Here is a 26,281-nt window from a genome sequence, read left to right as displayed (position 1 = left end):
CTATAGGGAAATGCCAAGACCACAGCTGCATGGCAAATGTTTCTGTCTCTTTAAGCCGTCATCATCCGGCCTTTCTCTGGGTTTCCTGATCTCGGGGACCCAGGCCGCCCAGTGACTTCCTCTCTGCTCAGCACCGAAAGACCAAGAGACCTCTTTACTCATGGCTGAAGGGAAGGCAGGAGTTTTCTGGGGCTTCTCTTGGCCACTTTAAAATCTGTCACCAAGAAAGGTGAGCCTGAGCCTGTGAGCAGGGTGGAGAGGGGGCTGGGCTGTGAGACCAAAGTGTCTGCTGCCTACACACCAGCATTTTACAAAGCACTACACAGGAGCATACCCTGCAAGCACATGCGGCGCAGGCAAGAGCGGGCGTCCAGACGCCTGAGGGGTGGTCTGGGTTTCAACTTGAGCAAGTTCAGAGGAAGTCTTAGGAGTACACAGATTTTTGATGGGCAGATCTTGCTTCTTCCCAAACTTCGTTCATACAGTATGAGAAACCTATTCTAGATCCCATTCCAGGAGCAAAGCGCGGTTTAGAAGATACCATTCCTCAAACTGCACATTCAACAAACGCAGAAGATGCTTCTATGTCTCTATAAACCATGCCTTCAAGGCCAGTCTTGATGTGCCAAGTCTGCACCCCTCTGAAGTCTCTTAATCTCACACCTGTATGCGTGTGCATGGGGAAGGGGCTCTAACACACCTCAGAGGAATGGAACTTGGTCATCAAGCCCTGTCCCCACCTGTCATTTAAACCTTTGCTTCCTGATTGAAGTTTGTCCCGCTCCAACTATAGGGACCTCACAGTTTTTTCATGTCTACAGTGAAGAGTTGGAGAAATAGCTCATTTTCAAATGCTGGGTGTGGATTAACCTCATGAGGAACGATCCACTTGTTCTAGCAAAACCACCGAGGATGGGTCCAAGAGATGCGATGTCCAGGGGAACACCTAAATATTTCCAAGAAACATCAAGACAAGAAACTAGATAACTCCTGAGCTCTCTTAAGCATGTAGAACTGTTCTTGTTTTATATTCCCAGATAATAAAAGCCATTTGTCACCCAAGATTTCATTCATTATTTTTTTTTTCCTCTTTGGCTTCCACTCTGAGCTCCGGGGAGTCCTGGGGGCCTGCCCTGGCCTCCCCTGAGTCCATGCACACAGTTCATTTCTCCCAGGACAAGGTCTTCAAGCTCCTGCAGAAGTCTTGTTCGCTGCTCTCAGTCTTGTGGCTGCTTCTTCATTTCTGCATTATTTGTGGGAATTTGCTGATTCCCGCACCCAGAATGGTGAAACAGAGCCACACAGTGAGTTCTACTAAAGGCTTTGGGGAGAGGGAAGAGGTGCTAACCCAACCTATTCCCAAAGCCCCTCTAGGGAGACAGGGTGTTGAGTTATCATCTTCCTTTTTCGTGTGTGTGGTGCCCACAGGGGGGAGTGTGGGAGGAAACCCATCACCCCTAGTGGAGACAAAGAGACAGATTCTGAAATGATGAGAAATGCAGACAAGCACTCAGATGAGAGTGTGGGAGCAGAGCTCTCACGAGAGAAAAGCCAGCGAGGGCTGGAGAGTCTGAATCTCGGGTCTGTGCAGTCACAGACTGAGGCCTGTTCACTGGAAATGAGGCTGGAGCAGCAGACTGAGGGGACACCGTGCTTTGTACTTAGGGACTCCTGGGACCAGGCACACGTGACCAGAGCGTGCTTGGCTGTATCGAATAACTGTGCAGTCAGAACATCTTTGGTGGAAGGGAAGTTGCTTAAAGAGAAGGGCTCAGAAACCCATAAGACAACTTCATGGGTTTGGTTCTTCCATCCATCTTTACTGGGCTCAGGAGAGCAAGCTCAGGTTGTCAAGCTAGCACTGCAACCATCTTTCTGGTCCCCACGGAAACTATTCTTCAAAAATCCAGATGCTCTCGATAAGAAGGAAGAGCAGATTTTCCTGTGGTGGATAAAGGCACCCACCATGTCTCTGCTCAGCTGGCCCCTAAAGCCTTGCTTTGCATTGCAGTGTCCTTGCTCTTTAGACTTAGCCTGACATTGTGGCTGGTTTTGCCCGTCTGCAGGAATGAGCGCATGAATGAGGAAATCGTGACTGAGAGTCCTGAGAAGCATGGGAGGAAGGAAGATGGCAAGAGACGAGGAAAGCACCTATGGTAACAGCCCTTCTCTCAATGCATCCCGGCTGGTGTGGGCGCTAAGGGTAGGAAGTGGGTGGAGCTTCCTCAGATCTGGGAGCCCCTGGGATGAAACAGCAGGACCCATTTGACTGTGTCTCTGCCCCTGCCCTGTGTCACAGCTTTGACCCCCCTCCCCCATCACTGGTTCCCACAGCATGAAGGAGGATCCTAAACCTACTCTGGTCTTCACAAAAATGACACAGAGGATGGGAAACCCAGTACTAGAGTGAGCCTCACTCACCAGGTCTCCAGTGTTAGAATAGAGGGCTAACTGCATATTTAGTATTTGGGGGGTTGGGGAGATGACTCTGGGTAAAGGCACAAGCAGCCAGGACAGATGGGTTGACTTCAACCCCTGAGCCAACCGATGCAAGGATGGAACTGAGTCCTGAAACTCGACCTTTAGCCTCCATAGGACACAGTGATATGGCGTCCCCATAGATAAAATGTAACAAAATATTATCTAAAGCGGGGCTTTCTCTTTAAGGAGCCGGCTTAAGACAAGAGAGGAGAAAGAGGGAAGCAGGTGAACTCTCCTCTCTAACAGCCCAGGGAAAGGCCCACATTGTCTCCACTTCCATAGGAGAGGTGTGCCCTAGCCTGAGCACTTCCTGCCCTTACACAAGCTAAGCACTTGGTGGGCTACCATCCAACCTGTGCCTGGGGCTGAGGGGCTCCCCTGTGCTTGATGACCAGCATCTGTGGGGAAAACATTAGGGTCAAATCAGCATCAAGTCGGCCCTGTGTGTGCAGGACCAGAGATCCTGGTAGACCCAGGAGTTATAATGGACTCTTTCTGAAAGGCAGCGGGAGCACCTACAGGTGCAGAGAATACAAGGGCAGAGAGGGAAGATGGGGAGAAGCCTGAGCTCTGAGAGCCCAGAGCAGATGGGCGCGCCAGCTTCCAAGGGGAGCAGGCACTGCCGTTCGTTCCCTTTCGGGCTGAAGTTTAGAACATAGGCAAGTCCCAGGGAAAAGCCGTGTCTCTGACTCAATGTTGCCCTATCTGGTCCTCAGGCTTGGAGGAGGATTCACACGTCCCAAAGGGGCCCCCACTGAGGCTCATCCTGGTAGGTAGAACCGGAACCGGCAAGAGTGCCACTGGTAACACCATCCTGGGCCGGACATGCTTCGAATCCAAGCTGGGGGCTGTGCCTGTTACCAGATCCTGCTCCTGGGCCAACAGGAAATGGGCCGGCTGGTATGTTGAGGTGGTGGACACCCCGGATGTCTTCAGCTCTGAGGTCAAACAGACCGACCCTGCGTACTTGGAGACAGCCCACTGCTTCCTACAGACGTCGCCCGGGCCGCACGCGCTGCTGCTGGTCACCCAGCTGGGTCGCTTCACCACTCAGGACAGCCAGGTGCTGGCCGGGGTGAAGCGGGTGTTCGGGGAGAAGGTGATGGCGCGCACTATTGTGGTGTTCACTCGCAAGGAGGACCTGGCAGGAGAGTCTCTGCAGGATTACGTGCGATGCACAGACAATCGCGCGCTGCGGGAGCTGGTGGCTGAGTGCAGGGGCCGCGTGTGCGCCCTAAACAACCGAACCACTGCCCGCGAGCGCGAGGCACAAGCTGAAGAGCTGCTGGGCCTGGTCGCTGGTCTGGTGAGGGAGCACGGGGGCGCGTACTACTCCAATGAAGTGTATGATCTGGTGAGGACCCTGCGGGGCTCTAACCCCAAGGACCAAGTCAGCAAGGTGGCAGAGATGGTGGCAAGACGCATGCAGAGGCCCCTGCGCACCAGGCTGCTAACTGGGCTGTGGGACTGGCAGAAATCTTACAGGAAGAGCTGGAGACGGGGCGTGGCTATTTTCCTGGGTGTGGCCTTCCTGATCTACCTGCTGGTCTATAGAAAGACGCCTCAGGCCATTGGGGACCAGAATAACAGATAATGCTGGTCTTAGAAGATGTTTTAACTAGGAAGAAAATCTTTTAAAATAGGAATACTTAGATCTCTGCTCAGAGCTCGTAGTACTGCGGGAAACACGGTATCAGCTTTGCAAAGGCTTCGGAGGTAATGAGTTTCAACTTTAACTATTTGATTTAGAGTTTAAAAAAATAAAATTTGTCTAACTAAAGTTTTCCTTTAGACCTTTTCATCATCCCTGTGGGTCATTTTCCGCTTAAAACAACAAATACTCCTGGTAGCTTGTAAATGGGGACAAAATCGCAGTACAAAGAGAACAAGCATTTCTTTTCTTTTTAAAACTTATTCTTTGATACTTTCATATAATAAATTTGGGTCATATTCTCTCACTTTCCCAAAGTCCTCCCAAGTCCCCACCACTTCCCTCCTCTAGGAACTTCATTTTTTATTTTTTGTTTGTTTTATGTCTTAACAGCACAAAGCTGGATTTGTTGGCCAATACTCCTGAGCATGAGGCCTGCCCTGGGGTGTGGCTGATATACCCAGTGTCACTTCATTGAAGAGAATCCATTTTCCTTCCTCCAGGAGTTATGATTTGTGACTAGTTTCTTGGTTGGAGGGGGCATTTATGTCTGGCTTGCACTTGCTTGGGTGCTGGGCATGCCGCCACAGCCTCTGTGATCACGTGTACACCTGCCCTGTTGTGTCTAGAAAGTTGTTTTCCTGAAGTCACCCAGAAGCTGAGGCTCTTAGGGTCCTCCTGTCCTCCCTCCCACAGAGATCTCTAACAAGATGGTGGCCAGGAGTTTCTTCCCTGTGCTCAAACCAAAGCCCAGGGTCTGGAAACTGGCTCCCTAAATAACAGTCACGAGGACAGAAGGGTCACTGCCTGCTTTCTAGAGAACACAGGCACGTGGCTTCTTTGGGCTTAGTTTGTTTCTCTGTGAAAATAGATATTGAGTTTGGAAGCTATCAAAATTTTTTCATTTTTTTTTCTTTAAACGAAGGGATTATTTCAAGATAGGCTTGATGGCACATGCCTGCCACTCAGGAGGCAGAGGCAGGAGGATCAGATAGGTGTTCCTAGCTCAGGGCCCTGGGTTCAATTTCTAGTTTGGGAGGGGGTATTAATGTGTGAACTCTTGACAGTTAGGTTTCTGAGAGATTCTGGCTTTGTGTGAAGAGTTACAACCTGCCAGGATGGATCAGGGTCTGTTGATTTCCTTCCCACCTCCCACCCTGCCCTAACAAACTGAACCAAACTCACTCCAGCGCTGTCTGCTAGGTTGAAACTACATGAAAATGTAAAAGCCGAGGGGTGAATAAATATCAAAACAAGAAAAAAACTCTAACAGGAGCAGAACCATCCCTCAGAATTCTTTCTCTTTTCCTTCCTTCTTTCGTTCTTTCTTCTCTCTCTTTCTTAAAAAAAACCAAACACCAGAAGCCATTAGACCCCTTTGTCCTTCCTATCCCCCTTTGCTTTGAGATGTTTATCTTTTAAAATCCTTTTTTCCTCTCCAGGTGAAGAGCAGAAGGAGCTGGTGGAATGCAAACATCAGGGAAGGTCAGACCCTGCTCCTCAGGGACACCGGCTCTAACTTAGGTTGAAGCCCTCTCCTCCCATCGCAGACCTTCCTCTTGCCCGAAGGATGTGGGGAGCTCATTTCCCTCTGGATAAAAACACTACCAATTAGGAGAAAGGGCAGTGACACTAATAACAGGGCTACCACATCCTCTGGAGGAAGAGCTATGGCTTCTTATTAGACTGTCTCACTCCGTGGCCTAGGCTGCCTTCTAACTCAAGGCAATCCTCCTGCTTCAGCTCCCTGACAAACAATGATAAGAAAAAGCCACCATGCTCAGCTTGAGTTATGTCTCCTCTTGAAAATGGATGCAGAGGACTGCATCTATCTGGTTTAAACTCTCCCCACCACCCCACCTCACTGCAGTCTCTTAGCATGTCACCTCCTCAGCTCCCCTGAAATCCTAGTATCCATAATCTAAAGCCAAGCACACTTCCTGTCAACAGAAAGAATCATGGGGGAATTCTGAGATGAGAACCACCTGCATAAGCCAGAGCTGGGTTTTATGCTCAAGGTTCAATACTTAACAGGTGCAGTCAGGTAAAGAAATGCTCCACACAGCAGAGAAGAGGCAGTCAGCACCCCGTCTCATGTCTGAGGTCAGATGCTCTTTGAGGGGGATGTCCAGGCCCTCTGGGACCAGCAGTGCTTTTCTGCCCCCGTTTAGGGGACCCGTCTAAAGACAAAGTGATCACATGGTGCCCAGGGTCTTGGGGGCGAGCAGATGCTCACCTTCGGTGCTAACGGGGAATCCCGGGCCCAGCACTTTCCAGTCTTAAGAGGGTTTTCTGGAACCTGGGGGATGGGGCTGTCCTCCACCGCCCAGCATCTGACTCCCAATGCTTTGTGTGCTCAGACCTTTCTGAAGAGGAAATGAGTAGGGCAGGGCGGCCTGTCAGCTTTCCACAGGAAGCGGCCATTTACCACGGCAGCTTTGCTGTGTTCTGGCGGATTTCAGGTCAGCGTTCAAGGCCTTTTCCCCGACTTTAGGGAAGAGCCTGCGGGGCAGTGGCATGTGCTGCATCACCGTGTTTGTCCTTCTTTTCCTGACTCTGGAGTTACGGCTCTGCGAGTGGCCTTTCTGTGAGAGCATCATCCAGCAGGCACAGGTCCTCTGCCTGCCTGCAAGTGACTCACGCTGGTGACTGGAGGCTGAGCCCTGCTGGCCCGGGTAAGGAGGAGGCTCTGACAGCCACTTGGGGACTGGGAGGACCAACGGGGACCTGTTCTGCTCCTCTTTAGCGGGCCCTCAGGCGAGCTCTGGTACTTTGGGTCCCCTGGACAGTGAAGTGAGCATCAGCGACAGCACATGGTGGGGGAGGGCCCTGAAATTTCCATGCCATCATCCCCAGACCCATGGGGATGCTGGGACTTTCCGCCCCATTGCCTGCGCCTTTCTGAAACCCTCGGTTTAACAAAGCTGAACCAATGTTCTTTCCTCTTCTACAGGAGGGAAATTAAAGTCCCAGCTCCCACAGGTTTTTCCCAAGATCCCCAGCGAACCCTTCTCCATTTTTACCTCAGACTCCTCAAAGCCCACTCAGGTCAGACAGGCTTCACCCCTAGGAGGTCAGCATGGGGTCTTAAGGCTCTACAGACCAGGGTGGAATCTCCGTGTTCCCTCCATCATGATCCAGTCCTCCCCTAGAAGGCCATCAGTGAATTCTATCTCCTGACCTCATTCTGAAACCACCCTATTCTTTCCAGTCTGCGTAGCCCACACCTTTCCTATAACACAGCCCAAGACACTGTGGCAGGCCAACAGCCGTGAGTTCAAGACTCCTGTGAGCGCTCCCCTTGTTAGCTGAATCTTACGGGAGAGGGTGGTTTTCCTGGACTCTTGGTCACCAACATGCTCTGTTACTCCAGGACCTGGATATAAAGGCGAGGGGAGAGGCCGATGGGTGGAGCAGACGTCACTGAAGATGTTTTTGTTTAATTTAGTTGTGTCAGAGAGTGCAGCACACACCGGTGCTACGGGACTCTTGTAGAGGTAGGAGGACAGCTTTCTGAAGCAACTTCTACCCTTCTACTTGGTACAAACAGCATCTTTCTTGTTGCTGCTACACCATGGGCTTGCTGGCCTGACTGCTTCTGGCCATGTCTCCTCTCTTCACCGGCTGCCTCGCTGTGGGAGACATTGGGATTGCGGACGCAGGCAAGCATCTCCTGCTTTTCACTAGCGTTCTGGGCCTAAGAGTCAAGTCCTCAGCTTGTGCAGCCGTTGCTCTGCCCCTGTGTCATAGCTGCCAGCCTGGTTCTTGCGCATCAGGAAGCCAGAAAGACCGTCTCTCAGAAAGTGGCTCCCTGAGCTGTGTTCTCACTGCGGGGTAAAATAAAGCATCCTGGTGAATCAGCTCGGCTGGCTTCAGACAAGAATGTTCATTTCGTGTGTTAGCTTCTGCCTGCTCCCCGAGTGACACCTGCCCCCTGGTCACCCACTGCCGCTCACACGCTGCCTGCCAATCTCCCGTGGCCTCTGCACCCACCTCTGAAATTGGCAGAATTTTCCTTTTGGAGCAGAAATCTATGTCCATTCTCGATCACCCCACTGTTGTGTGTCTGCAGGCTGACAGCCACAGCATCAATTCCTGTCCCTCACACGCCCCGCCCCCTTCCTTTTCCTAGGCTGTTGTCAGTCTCTTCTCCTGTGTGACCATTTCAGTGTCTCCTTCTCATGTGCCCTGTCTCATCTCTGGGCATGTGGGCATTGGCTCATATCTGGCAACGACTTTGTCCTTTAGTGGGACATATGTCTCCTGTAGTCCGTCTGATTTTTTGGAAACCAATTCAGAACTTCCCTACTAATGTTGCTGAGTTGGGTTGTGACAGCCACATTGCACACAAGCCAGGTTCTAACGAAATCCTTCAAAACAGAACAGACACCCCAGGTGGGTCCAGGACAGCAGGCTTATTGATTTATTACGAATTATCTCCCCCAACTCCCCATTGGGTGAGAAGTCCAAGAGACACAGGCAAAAAGAGCTATTTGGGGAGAGTTAGCTGTGAGGCAAATGTGTGACTCTGGGCAGCCTTGCCAGTCCTCCTGCCCTCCTTCCTCTCAGGTCAGTTCTTGGAGGAGTCGCCATCCTCCCAGGGAGAGCCTGTTGTATTTGTCTCTTTGCTTCTGGAACATTTTCCCACGCTGGAAATGCCCGATACTTCAGACAAACCAATGTTATTCACAGCACAGCAATTATTTTCTCTATCCTGGCAGGTTCGTCTACTTTGGTTCAGGGTTTTTTTTTTTTTAAGTCTAGTTCTTGCCCATAACAGAATGCTCCACATATTTTATACTTCCAGCTTGGTGGAGTGTAGAAACCCTACACCTGTCTTAAGGCACCGCACTACAGGACCATTCGCGAGCCAGGCAAGGGCCTGGAAATTGAAACACACAAACACTCACAGACAGAGACACGGGTCATCCTCGAGGCCAGAATGCCCCCTTTATTGTGTCCAGGGCCAGCTTACATAGGGATCCTTAACTGATAGTGATGCCCCAGCCAAACCCACCAGAAACCACTCCCCTGCCATCAGGAACTCCTGAGGGTCTCGCGCTCAGAGCAGCTGCAAGCATTACAAGTTGTTTACCAGAAATTCAGGATCTGGGAGTTCACAGCTCCCAACAGTGGAGAAGATCATTCGTTCATCTGCAGGAAATGCCTGCTTTCCCACGAGTGAGGAGGAGCAATAGCACACTGTCTGTGCTGCAATGCCCCTGCCTCACCCCAGCCAGTTACTTACAGATGTTTGCAGTCAACATAGGTGCGAGAGTTAGCCGTGGAAATGGCCATGCGAGGACAGTTACCCCGAGCTACCTGAGTCAAAGCGCCTCGCCAGTTCCCACGTGGACGTGACTTTAATTCTTTCCTGTTTCGGTTCCAGAAGAAATGGAAGGCCTCTGGAAGAGCACATATGGAGCCATAGTTGAAGGTAAGAAAGCACCAAGGTCCTGAAGGGACCGAGACCCAAAACAGGTTCAGACGCTCAAGATCAAGGAGAAGACAACTGCCGTTTGTTCCGAGTCTCCAGATCTCTGTGTCCAAGCCGCTGCTGTGTTCATGTACACATATGCACACATACATACACACAGGCATACACATACACACGCACAGAGACACACATGCACAGACTCACATGCTTGCAAACACACACATGTGCGCACACACTCCATGGTGACACTCTCCTCCACACGATGTGGTGAAACGTGATTCTGACACACGTTCAGGGTTAGAAGGGCCTGCAACTAAACAGCGACAGAGTTTCTCTTTCCTCCCTCATCTCCTCTCAGCTGAGAGAGAGACGGGGGGGGGGGGGGGGATAAGAAGGGAGGGAGAGAGGAAGAGAGGGAGGAAGGGAGGAAGGAAGGAATTTGCCCTAAAGTGATTATGTCTTACAGAACACCCCCATAACACTAAGGGAAATTAAAACCAGCACAGAGTAAAGGGAATCAGCTGTGATCCTGAGAATTGAGCCCTGAGCCTTACAATCTTGGATGGGCACTCTACCACTGAGCCATCCTCAGCTTTCCCCCATGACAGATTTTAAGGAGTGTACAGGGCACTTAAAACTCATTTGGACACAGGACAGCCCCCTGTCCTCATCCCTTCAAGGCTGGAGATCTGAGCTCTTGTCTTCATGGTGTCCCTCCAGGACTCCTCTTGTTACAGGCCCTGGGCCACGCCCAGCAATAGATGGCCTTTCTAGCATGTCTGCTTCCGATTCTAACCGTCTTCTCTCCCACCCTTCTGCACCCGCTCACTTTGTATCATTTCCCTGATGTTAACTGTCGCCATCCCCCACGTCAAATCCAAGTGCCCCTTTTGCTTCTTAGGCTAATCCAGCTGTCTCTGAGTGTGAGCCACGGCAGCTCTTCCATCTGGAGTGACCTCGGGGTGAGGGGGCAGGGATAAGCTGAGCACATTCACACAGTATGTCTGGAGCATTGTGGGTAAAAGAGGTGGCTGTCAGCCATGACTTCATCTCTGCCTCCTCCTTAACTAACGCATACTTATTTCACAACCAGTTTTCTGGGGAGCTGCCCTGAGCATCCTCCAGGGGAGAGCACAGGGACCTTTTCTTCAGAAATGGCACATTTGTTGTGGTCCAGATGGAACAGAGCCTCTCCTTCCTGTGGCAGTCCCACCTCCTGCTCCCCCCTGCTCATGTGTCCTAGAATGGGCTCCCAACAGGGACTTCATGAAAGCCAAGGACCACTTAAAATTACAGGCAAACAGTTGGGAGCGTTCGAATGGCACCTACTTCTCTGGAAATGTGGACAATTGATTTCAGGAGATATCAGCAAGGACCCAGGAAGTCAAGCCCAAGACTTGCTGAGTGAGGCACAAACCTACTTTTGTCCACAGGGAGCAGGGAAGCCTACTGTGGAGCAGAATCGGGCTGCCTGAGGATCCTCCTGGTGGGTAAATCTGGCTGCGGGAAAAGCGCCACAGGGAACAGCATCCTCTGCAGAAAAGCATTTGAGTCTAGGCTCGGAGCCCAGTCAGTGACCAGGACCAGCCAGGCAGAGACGGGCACATGGAAGGGAAGGAGACTGCTAGTGGTAGACACGCCCCCCATCTTTGAGTCAAAGGCCCAGAACCAAGACATGGACAAGGACATTGGAGATTGTTACCTGCTGTGTGCCCCAGGACCCCACGTGCTGCTGCTGGTGACCCAGCTGGGACGCTTCACAGCTCAGGACACCCTAGCCGTGAGGAGGGTGAAGGAGATCTTCGGGGCAGGAGTCATGAGGCACATGATTGTCCTCTTCACCCACAAGGAAGACCTGGCAAATGAGACTTTGGATGAGTTTGTGACCCACACTGACAACCACAGCCTGCGCAGCCTGGTCCACGAGTGTGGGAGGAGGTACTGTGCCTTTAATAACAGGGCCTCAGGGGAAGAGCAGCAGGGACAGCTGGCAGAGCTCATGGCCCTGGTGAGGGGGCTGGAGCAGGGGTGTGAGGGCTCTTTCCATAGCAATGACCTCTTCCTTCATGCCCAGGAGCTCCTTAATGGTGGCTACAGTGAGTACCAGGAAGCCTACAGGTGCTACCTGGCCAAGGTGAGGCAGGAGGTGGAGAGGCAGAAGCGGGAGCTGGAGGAGCAGGAGGGCAGCTGGGTGGCTAAGATGCTTTGCAGAGTCAGGACATGCTCGTGCTCTCAAATCGCAGCAGCTGCACTTCTTATTGGGTGTGGTTTGATTTTTATTGGCATTTCAATTAACTTGTATGTTAACCGGTGGAACTGAGCCTTTTCAGGTGATTTCTGCCATCAGCGCCCTCTCCCAAGGTTCACATTTCTGTCTGCACTGGGGTACCTCAGTTTCACGCTCATTTGACTCCCTTGAATCAAGTATGAAAGAAAAAGAACGTATTTCTTAAGTCGTGAGGGTGAATCAAGTAGTTCCATCATAAAGGCCCGGGTGCTAATATTCAGGCATCTGCACTGGCCAGCCCTTAGGGTCCTGACAGGCTGCTCCTCAAGTGCGCCCACTAAGAACACCCCCATGCACATTAGCCATGTTCCCTCATAAAAGTCAAGCCTCGTCACCTCCTTCTCCTTCTCTTTCACCACTCTTGTCCCCAGGGACCAGTCTCTGGCCCTCTCTCTGCCCCCTTTCCTGATCCTTCTTTCCTCTTCCAATATACCTCCACGGTGAGCCCTGCTGTTTGGCTTTACTCCTTCCTGCTGATTTTTAAACTATAATATTGGTGTTGGACCCGCGGCAGGCTCTTCTGGGCTTCCTCTTGCCCACCGGCAGACTGAGGCATGCCAAGACCCCGGATCCCGGTCCACAGATGACAGCCTCACTTGTCCAACTAACAGGTTGCTGAGCTCCGCCAACCAAAATGGGCGTGATTGGTCAGCCTCCCTTGTCTGGCCATTTCCCATGAGTGAGGATTCGTCTCTCCGCCATGGTTTCTCACCTCTGAAACAAGCCCTGATATCAGGCAATCCACGTGTCTCTTGGGGCTCAGCACGCCATGGCCCCTGGACCTTTGGGTGATGACTCACTGGCCAGCTTCTGCCTTCTCAATCAATCCCCTCGGAACTCCTGAACCCTCTGTTCTTTTTATCTCCTTTTAGACTAAGAAAACACATGCCTCAAACATTTTGGGTTGGTAAGGACTTTGTATGATGATAGAAATGTAAAGTTATATGTGATTCAACTCTGGTTTAGAATATACTCTATATCGTGATAAAAATTTAAGGTTATAAAAGTCTATTCAGGAGGTAAACTATTTGAGAAGAGGAAAGATATGAACAAGAGTGGGGAGGGATAAGAGATGGTGTTGGGGACTGAAAATGAACAAAATGTACTATAAAAATGCATGAAAATGTCAAAATAAACCAAGTATTATGTATAAGTTATACATGCTAATAGGAACAGCAATAATGAAACTTTAAAAGAAGTTAAAAAAATTAAGGTCTATTCAATTAACAAAAGCTGACTTAGAGATTTATACCTAAGTACTTACGTCTTTGCCAAGTGTTCAACACCAAGCTTCCAGAGAACTTAAATAAGTGATGTCACATGTTTGATAAATAAGATTTGATAAACAAGATATATATATATATATTCTATAATGGAGTTTCTGGTCTCCCGAGAGGGTCCTTTTCCTAGAGCTGGGCATTTGGGCAGAGGCCCCCATGGCTTGCCAAGGGAAATGCTGGCCTCTGTGCTCCTTCAGTCCCTGCTCACAGGCCCCCTTCTCCTGTTTCCATGTGGCCCTGGTGATCTTTCCTGTCCCTTTTCCTTGTCTTCTCAGGAGACAGCCTTACGAGTGCGGCACAAATTTGTTCTGTTCCACTTTTTACTATTGACTGCCCTCAGTCATCAACCACCTGTCTCCTGGTATCGGATGGAAAGAGGGTGTGAGCTGATGCTGTGGGGATGGGGAAGGACCAGGGGCGTTCAGGTTTGTTTATGTGAAGACGGGAAAGCTTAAGTGCTGACAAGGAGAAAGCGATCTGAGATGTATAAAACAATGAAATGTGTTCCAGATTTCTCGCGCGCGCTCTGTTACTGTTCACAATCTTGACATTAATTGGTGGAATTCTGGTAAGCTATCCGTCTAGCCCTGGCGGAGCACTAAACATTATACTCTACCACTATAGTATCACAGCCAGAAGCTCAGGGTTTCAGATTCTCTTTGGTTGCTTTCTAATGTGTCTAAAACTTATCTCTGTGTAAATCCAAAGTTCTCGTGAGCTCCAGGAGTCGCCTTAAACCCACTTCAAACAGCATTTTGCCAGGTCCACGCGGTGCCTGACTGTTATACAGAGACTGGACAGTGAAGTGAAACAGACAGATACCCCAGGGTATGGCCAACACCCCAGATATCCCAGGTTCCCCAAAGGTGACCGACGCCCCCCCCCCCCCCCCCCGGGTCAGCAGGAAGCAGTCTCGAGAACACGGCATCGTCATCCCTGCTACCCCTTTCTAACTCCTCACCTTTTTATAATAAACAAGAAGGAGGAATGTTAGTATTCAGGCATCTGGACTGGCCTGCCCTTGGGATCATGACAGGATGTACCCTCAGCTGCAGGCACTAAGAACACCCCGTGCACATTGGCTAAGTTTCCTTATAAAAGGCAGGCCTTATCCACCTCCTGTCTCTTCCTCTTCCACCACTCTTGCCCCAGAAACAGATCTCTGTCCCACTTTCTGCCCCTTCTCTGTCCCCTTTTTTGTCCCTTTTCTCTCCTCTTCCAATAAACCTCCCATGTGAGCCCTGTTGTATGGTGTGACTTTCCCTCCCTCTGTTTTCAAAACTATAACACTGGGGACTTTCAAAAAGGAGGATGTTTGGACTGTGTAGCAATGGGTGTGTCTCACCTAGTGCCCCACTTCCTACAGAGGGGATGTTAACACACAAATCTGAGGACAGAATCTTATTTTAGTCATAAGTCCACCCTGATCTCATTATAGCTGTAAAAGTCAGGTCTCCATCCTCTTTCCAGCCCCAAGAAAGGATAAGGACAGTGTTTACGAAGCAGGGGGAGCTAAGGTATACAAGAGAATGGAGTCAAGAAACCTGGGCATGAGTGGGGAATGGAGTGAAGAGGCTACAGGATCTGGGTGGGTCTCATCCCAGGGATTGCAGGGTCGTCAGTCAAGAAACACAGAAACCAGAAAGTCTAAGTTCAGTAATACAGAGAGCCAGTGGGTGGGTGTCTTGGGCTTGGAAGACTGGAGAGTACAATATAGCTGCTCGACACCACATGCAGGCAAAAGCCACTATGATCAAGAGGCTGTGTGCTCATAAAACTTGATGAGCACTGAATTTTGAATTACATGTAGTTTTCATGTGTGAAACTAGAACATTATTTTCCTGAATTCTTCAACCATTAGAAAAAGGTGAAAACGAGTTGGAGAACTACTCAGGGTTTAAGATCACATATTGCTCTGCTGGAGAAGCGGAGTTTGAATCCCAGCACCCACACCAGGCAGCTCACAACAGCCTGTGATCCAGCTCTGGGTGATCCAGCGCCCTCCTCTGGCCTCCACAGGCACTGCACTCACATGTGCACACACAAACTTAAAAATGTGAAAAGCAGGTTGGGAAGATGGATTCAGGGTGGGTGAGCAAAGTGCTTGCCAAACAAGTGTTCACATAAAATCTAAGCTCAGCGTTTAATCCCAGCACTCGGGAGGCAGAGGCAGGCGGATCTCTGTGAGTTCGAGACCAGCCTGGTCTACAGAGCTAGTTCCAGGACAGGCTCCAAAGCCGCAGAGAAACCCTGTCTCGAAAAACCAAAAAAAAAAAAAAAAAAAAAAAAAAAAAAAAAAAATCTAAGCTCAGCGGTGCGCGTCTGTAATTCCAGAACGGGGGGGGGGGGGGGGAGACAGGTGGATCCCGGGGCTCTCTGGCCAGCCAGTCTAATGGAAAAGGCAGAGCCATGGTCAGTGAGAGAAATGCCTTGGAATAAAGCTATCCAATGAAAGAACTCGACAATGAGAACTGTAAAACAGAGAAAGAAACTGAAGAAACCAGAAGATGAAAGGATGATCATATCCACGAGCTGGGAGAATGAATGGCGTGAAAATGTCAATACTCCCAAAACCAGCTCACAGGTTCAATACCGTCTTCATCAAAAGTTCAGTGGTCTTCAAAGAAATAGAAAAAAAATAACATTCTTATGGAAGGAAAAAGATTCCAGAGAGTTAAAGAATAATTCTGAACGAAAGAACAGTGCTGGGGGTTTCAATAACCTGATTTGAAATTATCCTACAGAAGCAGAGTAAAAACAATAATAAAACCCCACAAAACCCAAAACATGGTATTACCATAAAACCAGATACACAGATCAATGGAATAAAATAGAGGACCCAGACACAAATCTCTGGGTTTTTTTTCTCCTTTATTCTTTGGGAGGTTTACCACTCAGCTCCCAAATAATTACACAGAGACTTATTTTTTCTTATGAATGCCCAGCCTTAACTTGTCTTATTTCTAATCAGATTTTCTTTTTTCTTTTTAAATTTTTTATAATTTATTTTTATTTTATGTTCATTGGTGTTTTGCCTGTATGTATGTCTGTGTGAGGGTGTCAGATCTTACAGACAGTTGTGACCTGCCTTATAGGTGCTGGGAATTGAACCTGGGTCCTCTGGAAGATCAGTTAGTGCTCTGTACTGCTGAGCCATCTCTCCAGCCCTAGCCAGCTTTTCTTAAATTATTCCATCTACCTTTTGCCTATGGGTTTTTATCTTTCTCTATTCTATATAACTTTCTTTACTTCTTATTCGTGGCTTGCTGTGTAGCTGGGTGGCTAGCCCTGGGTATCTTCTCTCCTCCTTTTTTCTTTCTCTATTCTCTTCTCTTTTTTTCCTTCTATTTATTCTCTCTGCCTGGCAGTTTCATGTCCCTCTCCTACATAGATATTGGCCAATCAGCTCTTTATTAGACCAATCAGGTGTTTTAGATAAGCAAAGTAACACAGCATCCCAGGGTTAAACAAATGCAACATAAAAGGACATATTTTTGCATCATTAAACAAATGTTTCATAGCATAAACAAATGTAACACATCATCAACTAATATTCCACAACACAAGCCCACACATGTGACTTTGTGACTTTTGACAAAGAAGAAAAAAATAAACCCATACATCAGAGAAAAGAGAGCAAGTGATGCTGGGAAAGCTGAGTGTCCCTGTGTGGAGAAATGAAGCTGTGTCCTTGCCTCTCAGTCTGTGAAATCAGCTCAAACTGCGTGGTCTTGATGTAAGAGCTAAAACTGTAGAAAAAGTAAAGGAACAACTTCAAGATTCAGGTAAGGGGTTTCTGCAAGGGCTCTGGTCACTCTGGAAATGGTGCCAACGATTAGCAGATGGGGTTTTATGAAATTCAAAAGCTTCCGTATGGTATAAGAAACAATCACTGTGTGAGCAGAGACAGCCTTCTGAGTGGGGCAAAACCTTCACAGCTATTCATTTGCCATAGGATTAAGATCCAGATGTACCAAGAACTCAGAAAAGGAAGAAATCAGATGAATACCTAGAAACAGCTAGAATTCGATAGAAAGAAATCCAACAGCACAGCTGATAAATGAGCTAACACACAGACTCTTCTCAAGATGGGCTACAAATGACCAATTAGCACAAGAAAAATGTCTGCATCACTAACCATTTGAGAAATGCAAATTTCTTGGGGGTTGGAAGGATGGCTTGGAGGCTGAGTGTATGTTTCAGAGGACCAGAGTTGGTTTCCCAGCACTCACTCTCAGCCACCTGTAGCTCCAGGGCCATGGGACCTGACACCCTCGGATACTGGTGGGGATGTGAACTCGTCCAGCTACCACGGAAATCAGCATGAAGCGTCTTCAAGACACTAGAAATAGATAGCGCATGTAATCCAGCTATAGCGTATAGAATGAAATACACCTGACTTCCTCAGTTTGGGTCCAGTGTTTCCATACTGCCCTCCGCTTCTTCCTTTGGGAATGTGAATGGTTGCTGTATGTCACAGTGTGGTGGAGGTTGCAACATGAATCATACAATAGCATATTCATCCAAGACTCCAGGTCAACACACCACAGAGACAGCCACACATCAGTGTCTATGGCAGCACTGTTAACAACAGATCAATTATGGAACACCCTAAGTGGTCTAAAATGGAAGAGTGGAAAAATAAATGTGATAATATATAAACACAATGGAACCCTTTCACGTTTATTTTTGAGAATTTCTAGTATGACAGCTATAGTTACATCATCTAATTCCGTGTCTTCCCTATTTCCTCTCAACCTCATGACCTCTTATCCTGTATTATACCTATATACCCGCATGTACACGCATGCACACATAAATACTACCTGCTGAGTCCATGCATCATGGTTAATATGTGTATGTGTTTAGGGATGACCACATGGGATTGATAACCTATTGGGAAGTTCATCCTTGGAGGAGACCGCCTCTCTCTTAGTACACTACGGTTCCCTAAGCAAGACCTGCACACAACACCTGTGGACATCACAGCAGGATTTTAGTTAGCCATGAAAAACAATGACATTGTGTCATTTGCAGGAAATAGATGCAACTGGAGTTAATTACATTCATTAAATTAAGTCAGTTTCATATTGAATTCTCTTTTGTGGATTCTAAATTTTTATGTAATAAAAATCACGTGTATCTATCTGACATGGAAGAAGTGACATTTTCTAGGGGAGCAGAGGGACTAATGGGAGGAGAAAGATAGGGAATATGGAGGTATGCTAAAAGTATGTCATAGAGTTGTATTCATTTATTTTATTCTTTTCTCGTACACTCCAACCACAGTCGCCCATTACTACCCTCCCCCTATTCTTTCCCCACCACCTCCCTTCTCCTCCAGATCCACCCCACACACCTCCCTTCAGAAAAGAAGAGGCCTCGCAAGGATCAACCAAACATGGCACAACAAGCTACAGTGAGACCAGGGTGCAAACTATCATTTCAAGGCTGGACAAGGTGACCCAGTAGGAGGAAAAGGGTCCCACGGGTAGATAAAAGAGTCAGAGACAGCCCCTACTCCCACTGTTAGGAACCCCACAAGAACACCAAGCTACGTAGCCATAACATATATGCAGAGGAGGTAGGTCAGACCCCTACAGGCTCCCTGATCTCTGTGAGCCCCCATGAATCCCCGTCAGATGATTCTATGGGCTGTGTTTCCTGACTCCTCTGGTTCCTCCGATCCTTCCTGCCCCTGCTCTGCAGGACTCCCCCAACTCTGCCTAATCCCAACCAGAATTCTAAAGGGGAAACAGAAGAGGCTCAGGGCAGCAAAGTCTGGCAGACCAGGAGCGTGGTTTTCTGAAGGTGATGCTGATAGCTGGGAATCCTGCAGGACACTTTAGAAACTTCAATAAAGTACAAAGCATCAAACGTTAGAATATATGAACATAAAAATAACAGTGAGGATTGCTATGCCCAATACAAAACTAGCGCAAGTCCCAGAGTGCAAAACCATCCACGCTTTGCCTCGGAGGAGGAGCTTGAGGACCCAGTTGCTCTCCTGCTCCTCCAGCTCCCGCTTCTGCCTCTCCACCTCCTGCCTCACCTTGGCCAGGTAGCACCTGTAGGCTTCCTGGTACTCACTGTAGCCACCATTAAGGAGCTCCTGGGCATGAAGGAAGAGGTCGTTGCTATGGAAAGAGCCCTCACACTCCTGCTCCAGCCCCCTCACCAGGGCCATGAGCTCTGCCAGCTGTCCCTGCTGCTCTTCCCCTGAGGCCCTGTTATTAAAGGCACAGTACCTCCTCCCACACTCGTGGACCAGGCTGCGCAGGCTGTGGTTGTCAGTGTGGGTCACAAACTCATCCAAAGTCTCATTTGCCAGGTCTTCCTTGTGGGTGAAGAGGACAATCATGTGCCTCATGACTCCTGCCCCGAAGATCTCCTTCACCCTCCTCACGGCTAGGGTGTCCTGAGCTGTGAAGCGTCCCAGCTGGGTCACCAGCAGCAGCACGTGGGGTCCTGGGGCACACAGCAGGTAACAATCTCCAATGTCCTTGTTCATGTCTTGGTTCTGGGCCTTTGACCCAAAGATGGGGGGCGTGTCTACCACTAGCAGTCTCCTTCCCTTCCATGTGCCCGTCTCTGCCTGGCTGGTCCTGGTCACTGACTGGCCTCTGAGCCTGGACTCGAAGGCTTGTCGGCGGAGGATGCTGTTCCCTGTGGCGCTTTTTCCACAGCCAGATAGACCCGCCAAGAGGATCCTCAGGGGCCCTGACCCTGGGGTGCAGCCATCTTCCTTTCTGCCTTTGGGGGTAAAGGGAAGCTCAGACATCAGAAATGACTCATGAAGAAGAGGACAAAAAACCAACAGGAACTAACGCAAAGCAATCAGGATTCGCCCCCTGTTTTAACCACTCACATCCACCACACACCACACACGCGTTTGTGGGATAAAGTGGCAGTCAGAGGCCAAGGCATCTTCCCCTAGGGATTCATGCTCCTGGCGGTCAGAGGCCAAGGCATCTTCCCCTAGAAATTCATCAACCCAGTTCCTACCGTTCTTCCAGGACTTTCTTTCTGTCCAAGTCTGAAGTGGTGAGCCCCTGCAGATAGCTCAGGGCAGTCTAGCGCTGGCCATTCTGTTTGTCTGTCCCTTATCTTCATCTCCTCCCACCATCCCTGGTGTCTCTTTTACAGGATGGTAAGGTTTTATCTTGTGGAACTTGGGAAGTTCCTTGCCTTGGGAAGCATGACAGCTAATGGCCTAAGACGTTCAGTTATCTGGTGGTTCATTTGCCTTGCTGTGGGTGTCTGAAGGGAAGCCCGTCCCTGTCTAGGCACTGAGCCGTGGTCCTTGACTGTTGAAAAGAAAGAGTCCCACCCCCGGCAGAATTCTTACCTGTGGAGAAGGTAGCTTTTTCACCTGTCTGAAGCATCTCCATTTTTTTATTTCTAGAAGAGAAAATATACAAAGAGTGTTCATATTGGATTTGGATATGATACGCAACACCAAACACAATATCCTGTAGAAAGGGACATCAGACCAAAGAAGGAACCGCTGGAGTCACATGCATGTCCTTACGGGTAGCTCTAAATGACCCAAAGGAGAAAGACCCACGAAGAGGGTACGTGTAATGCGATCACGTGGCATCGTCACCATGACTTGTCTTCAGCCCACAGGCAGAAGGAAAGTGGGCTGTGTACCCACAACAACAGTTAATGATGTTGCTCACTATTTCCTACTGAGCACATGGATGTCTGGGGTTCTGTGGGAACCCTGCCCCCAGCATCTCCAAGAGACAAATGTAATTCTTCCCTTGTTCCATGGCAACGGTCCCTCCTGCCCTGCCCAGAGCTTAGCTGAGTCCAGACCGCAGGACTTTCTCTGTCCAAACTGGGAAAGCCCCAGGCAAACCAGGATCAGTTACTCACCCAGGAATAGGGGTCTGTTGTGGGGTCAGACTGGGGAGTAATGGGTGCACCCAGGACACAGGAGGAAAGGCTAAGCCCTGCAGCTGCACAGCCAGTGCGCTGTGCTCCCGGGGTCATAGCGGCCCCTGTGCTCCCAAGGTCATAGCGGCTCCTGTGCTCCCAAGGTCATAGCTGCCCATGTGCTCCGGGGATCACAGTGGCCCCTGTGGTCATAGTGAGCCTGTGCTCTCAAGGTCATAGTGGCCCTGCTTCCAGCTCAGTCCTGGACTGCAGGCACCCTGAGGGTACCTCTCTTGCAGGGCCCTTCCCCTTCCTTTCCCTCTGTCATGTTCCTCACAAGCCTCTCTTGATCCTTGTCCTGCCCTACTCTCCCTACCTCCTGTACTAGGCAGGGAATCACAGTAAAACTACTTCCTAGCTTCCTTGCTGGAAGGTACCTGCACAGACCTTCCAAGACAATGCAGGGCCCTGCTTGGTCAAAGCTTCTGTGTCCTGGAGCCAGGTTCCAGGAGCAGGCCTTGTATTAGTCAGGGTTCTCTAGAGGAACAGAACTTACCAAACATATACACATTAAACATATATTCTATCCCATATTTTATGTATATGTGGAATAAAAAGGGAATTTATCAGAATGGCTTACATGCTGGGATCCAGTTAGTCCAACAATGGTGTCTAACAATGGAAAGCCCAGGAATCCACTAGTTTTTCAGTCCACGAGGCTGATGTCTCAGCTGGTCTTCCGTACACACTGGAATCCAGCCGCAGGCTCCGAGGCCAGCGAAGGGATGGACTCGCTAGGTGAGAGCGGGGTCCAGCAGGCGAAGAGAGCTTCCTTCTTCCACGTCCTTTCTGTAGGACACCAGCAGAAGGGGTGACCCAGATTAAAGGTGGCCCTCCCACCGCAAAGATCCAGATCAGATCTAAATTAAAGAATTTAATTAAGAAAAAAATCCCTCACGGGTGTGCCCAGCAATTTGAGTTTTATTAATTCCACATGTAGTCAAGTTGACAAGCAAGAATCACCAAAATAGGCCTGAAAGTGAACTTCTAATTATAGAACCTCAGGTCTTTGGTGGGTCAACACATTTTTTAGAACAAAACACGTTTGGGAATAGATGCATTTCTTAGGTGCCCTCTAATCTGAGACTGGCCAGACACCAACTGGGCAAGAAACATAATAAGCAAGTTAGGGATCCTTTAATTTTGATACTGAAGGCCAGAACCCAGCATTCATCTCAGTAACTTCCTTGTCGTTCGTGCTGAAGATGTTTTAGCTCCAGGGGAGACACAGCACCGACTCTGAGTCTGTCCCTGTGACCATGTCATGCTCCCCATTTCTTGGGTCTTTTCCCTTTGGGCCAGCAACTCCCTGTTTCTTGGCCTCTCTACTTGGCAGAAATACAGACGCTGCTATGGGGACTGTTGTATGCAGATTACCTTATAGCTGTGCTGGGAAGTGCAAGGCCCAGGTAAGAGGCTGGAGAGGCGAGTACCTTCAAGGGTAGGAGGGCTCATGTGCAGCCAGCTACAGAAAGGAGTGAAGGGGGTGGTGTTGATGTTTCTAAGCCAAGATCTGGGTACCCTGGATGCCCTGTGCTGCTTTACAGTCCTGTGAGGAGACCAAGACTCTGGAGGATGGGCTAAACCAGGCCGCACAACACTTCACGAAAGAGCAAGGGTGATACAACCACAGCTTCCTGGGTAGTGTGTCCCCAACTTAGGCTGATAGAATGGGGTCTCCCTCCGTGCTGCCTGTTGCCCCTAGGTGCTGACCAGTGCTCTCTCAGGCAGGACTACTCATACGGCACCTTTGGAAGCAACAGGTAGCGGGTCATTCTCCCAAAGTGAAAGCCTCAAACTGCTGCCGTCTCAGGATCCAGTCTGATCAGAAAGGGAAATGAAAGCAAAGGCGGAGCATCAGGGGTTTTCCCATTTCTTAAACCTTCTTTAGACTTGAGGACGTCTCAAATGCTCAGAGTTTCCCTCTCCTGTGCTTTCTCTAGTTGGAACCCACACACTTCCAGCGAAGGTCACCTTTTCTATTTCCAGGTTGCACCCTCTTTGCATTCTGTCCCCTTGGGGGATCTTATTTTAAGTCACCACCCTCCTGGGACAGCTCTGTGCCTTCCCCCAGCCCACTGGAAGCCAGTCATCAACCCGCCCCACCCACCTCACAGCCGTCAGTCCTCCCGCACATCTTTAAGTAGTCAGTGGAAGGACTGGTGGGTGTGCATCTGGTATTTTTTGTCCCTGGTTGGACCTCAGAGCTAGCAAAACTGGAAGGGCTTCCCAGTGCCCTCCTAGGGCACGCTCCCTGGCATTGCCCAGGACTGGGAGAGACTAGAGGAGAGATCAGGTTTAGGCCACGCTTGGAAACACTGTGAGAAGGTCGCAAATGTTGGCCTGGAGTGGATTATCTTAGTCTCATCTGACAAAAGGAATTATACCATTCTCTCCCGTGTCCTTGACCACTGCATCTTGAAGAGAAATGGTCCCTGATCGGAAAAACATGAGGGGCTGTGAAGATAAACCACTGTGCAAGGGCCATAGGGGTCACTTCCAGGAGCAACCTTTCCTGCTTATAACTTAGTTCTGGTTGCTTTGTCTGATCTTTTTTTTTTTTTAAGTGTATCTAAAACACAAGTTTTAAAAGTTTAATTAAAGCACAAAAATCGAATGCTTTATGTGAACAGATCAACCCGAGTAGCACCCTGACATCTTCTCCATCTTTAAAATGAAAGGCATTCCCTCCTGTCCAGCACTGTGAATACTCACCAAGAGAAAGGAAAGCAATGGGAAAGAAATAAGATGAAAACTCCAGGGGATGGGCGATGGGACACCCAGTCCAGCCAATCAGTGAGCACTGGATTCATGGGCCCTTGTCTCCATAGACACCATAGAGAGACTGGGGGATGCCTCAGGCTCACACATGAGGAGTGGAGTTTGTGTTCTCGGAGCCCTCATAAGAGATGAGTGTGACTGTGTTCATCCACAGCCCTGGCGCTGGGGGACGAGGTGGCATAGAGGTAGACCCCTGGGCTCCTTTAGATCCCTCTAGCCAATCTAGGCAGTGGTGGGTGAAGCCACTCGAGTGAGCCCCTGTGTCAAATGCAGGTGGAGGGTGATAGAAGATGAAATGAGATGTCCCTGCTCTCCTGCAGTGAGAACCCAAGCTTCAGGGCACTTCTCACCCACGGAAGGGCTCCTGCCCCAGACTGGATGGAGCAGATGTTCCTAAGGGAGTCTGGAATTCCTTTTGGACCATGGCTAGTGTGGGAATTTCAAACCACTCATGAGGCCAGTGCTCCATCTTCCAGCCCCGACACTAATTTCCCAGGTCACAGGAAGTACGGCTGCCCCGTCCTGAAGAGTGACTTCCCCTCTGCCAGCTTCTCCCTAGCCTCCAGACACTCAAAACAGCCTGGCTGAAGAGTCACGGGAAATTACTTTAGAAAGTAAGCCCATTCCTCTCCCTCCCTGGAAACTCCTGGCAGGAAACAGAGTCTCTAAGAGTCTACCTCCCCTGAGCCCCTAGTTGGGTATTGGATTGTCATCTTGAGAGAGAAAACCCACTGAGGTTCCACAGACAGGCCAGAAGTCCTCTGGGAGAATCCTTGGGGCACAAGATGCTATGGGCTCCCCAACTTTTCCTATAGTAAAGAGATCAAGTGCCTTGCCCTTCAGGTCGACACTAATTGTTACCGATAGATTTAAGGGTGAGCCGGGGAGAGGAAAGTGTGCGCACGCGTGCAAGCACACACACATACACGCTGCATGCAGTGTGTACACATACACACACACATACACACACATACACACACACACATACACACACACGCTGCATGCACATGCACACACACATGTACACACATACACGCTGCATGCAGCGTGCACACACACACACACACACACACATGTACACACACCCTGTTACCTGGTGGGTGCTGGAGGATCTTTCAATACAAGGTCTACATGCCCTGTGACTCACCTTCCTGTCCTAGGCAGTCTCTCACATTTGCTTTCGATCTCTTCATGAAAATACAAGAGCTATGAGAAGAAAAAAAAAGCGGCTCACAAAATTTGTCTGCCAGAAGGAGAAAGATGTCATCCCTGGGGCACAGGAAGGAGCAGTGTGCACAGGTTTCTCGACAAAGCTGTGCTCAGAGGGCCACGGGGAAGAGGTTGCTTTTTTTTTTTTTTTTTTTTTTATAAATAAAAGCCAGTTCTCTTTCCTGCCCCACCCTTGTCGCCCACACCACTGAGATGCTCTCGTGAAGGACTCATTCTCTACAAGACTAAGAGAGTAGAGAAGTCTAGAAGCACAGCATCCCAAGCCTCCAGCTTCTCACCTCTGGGCCAGGCAGAGAGCATACATCTCCCGGCCCCTGCATTCACGTTTGCCTACAGTGGAGACTAAAGGGGCTTTCCGGGGCCCACTGGACAAACCAGCGGGTAGCACGCTTGAGCCAGGCTATGATCCCCTAGCTTCTGGGGAGAATGTGGGAGGACAGAGCTTGGATTGTCTCACCTGGTCAGATCTCGTCTCCACAGGACCCATGGAGCTAGTGACCCAAGCAGTGGTCTGACTTAGGCAAAGCAACAAGTGTTTAGGGAATCCCAGGTCCCTTCTGTCCCTTCCTGCTGTCCTGCTGGGCTCAGGATTGCTAGGGTGAGCCAGATATCCTCTCTGGAAAGTCATTCAGGACCCCCACTTCCTGGTGTGTTTGAGTTCAGATAATTGTTTTTATTTTCTGTGTAAGTGTTCTGCCTACATGTATGTAAATGCCCTTTACACATGCTTAGTGCTTGCAGAAGTCAGAGAGGCTGCTGGATCCCCTGGAACTGGAGCTATCAACAGTAATAAAGACTATCTGAACTACCGAGCCATCCCTTCAGTCCCAAGTTCAGATGGTTTAAGAAAGTCTAAGCAGGAAAGTGGGTTATGAGTGACTTGGGCCCCAGCTGAGTGTGGAGAGCAGGGTGTTCCCGTGCAGGGACACACACAGTAGCATTTTTGCAAGGAAAGCCAGGCTTGACTTCCACAAGCCTTCTCGAATGCAACTTTAACTTTTGAGATAATCGTGGGTATTATGTTGAGTGAGGTGGAGGCTGTGACCCAGTAAGAAGGCATTTCTCCTTTCAGCTGTTGAAGTGTGTATCTAATTATTTTTATCAATAAAAACTTGGGAGTTAGCTATCAGGATAAGAACCTGAGTGAACAGGGGAGCAGCAGAGAGGCAGTCAGTGACCTTCTCTCTTTCTCT

At 49.4% G+C, this 26,281-nt stretch overlaps 2 protein-coding genes across 2 annotated transcripts; one reads left to right on the top strand and one right to left on the bottom strand.

The window, feature by feature from the left end:
- Nucleotides 1-134: 134 nt before the first annotated feature.
- On the top strand, nucleotides 135-13,106 carry LOC121439927. The gene is made up of 7 exons (XM_041640559.1): nucleotides 135-229; nucleotides 2,067-2,156; nucleotides 3,198-4,073; nucleotides 5,575-5,617; nucleotides 6,695-6,807; nucleotides 9,522-9,569; nucleotides 11,003-13,106. Exons 2-7 carry the CDS (start codon nucleotides 2,114-2,116, stop codon nucleotides 11,887-11,889), a joined length of 2,010 nt encoding a protein of 669 aa, XP_041496493.1. The 5' UTR covers nucleotides 135-229; nucleotides 2,067-2,113; the 3' UTR covers nucleotides 11,890-13,106.
- A 5,902-nt stretch (nucleotides 13,107-19,008) lies between these two features.
- On the bottom strand, nucleotides 19,009-21,134 carry LOC121439926 (GTPase IMAP family member 3-like). The gene is made up of 3 exons (XM_041640558.1): nucleotides 21,018-21,134; nucleotides 20,485-20,608; nucleotides 19,009-19,889 (listed from the first exon to the last, which is right to left on the bottom strand). The coding sequence occupies exons 1-3, from the start codon at nucleotides 21,132-21,134 to the stop codon at nucleotides 19,009-19,011; spliced, it is 1,122 nt and encodes a 373-aa protein (XP_041496492.1).
- Nucleotides 21,135-26,281: the final 5,147 nt, after the last annotated feature.

The sequence above is a fragment of the Microtus oregoni genome, unplaced genomic scaffold (genome assembly GCF_018167655.1).
Source record: "Microtus oregoni isolate MIOR12 unplaced genomic scaffold, Mior012 000064F_ref0000363, whole genome shotgun sequence".
Taxonomy (NCBI): Eukaryota; Metazoa; Chordata; class Mammalia; order Rodentia; family Cricetidae; genus Microtus; species Microtus oregoni.
Note: the sequence above shows the minus strand (reverse complement) of the source record. Positions and strands in the feature narration are given on the sequence as shown.

What these genes read in the sequence shown, in the direction of transcription:
- LOC121439926 (XM_041640558.1), bottom strand. Translation starts at nt 21,134, where the DNA reads ATGACCCCGGGAGCACAGCGCACTGGCTGTGCAGCTGCAGGGCTTAGC. An exon ending in CAACAGACCCCTATTCCTGG is followed by an intron (nt 20,609 to 21,017) that starts GTGAGTAACTGA and finishes CCCTTTCTACAG; the next exon opens with GATATTGTGTTTGGTGTTGC. An exon ending in AAAAGCTACCTTCTCCACAG is followed by an intron (nt 19,890 to 20,484) that starts GTAAGAATTCTG and finishes TTACCCCCAAAG; the next exon opens with GCAGAAAGGAAGATGGCTGC.
- LOC121439927 (XM_041640559.1), top strand. Translation starts at nt 2,114, where the DNA reads ATGGGAGGAAGGAAGATGGCAAGAGACGAGGAAAGCACCTATG. An exon ending in GAATGCAAACATCAGGGAAG is followed by an intron (nt 5,618 to 6,694) that starts GTCAGACCCTGC and finishes CTGACTCTGGAG; the next exon opens with TTACGGCTCTGCGAGTGGCC. An exon ending in GCTGAGCCCTGCTGGCCCGG is followed by an intron (nt 6,808 to 9,521) that starts GTAAGGAGGAGG and finishes TTTCGGTTCCAG; the next exon opens with AAGAAATGGAAGGCCTCTGG.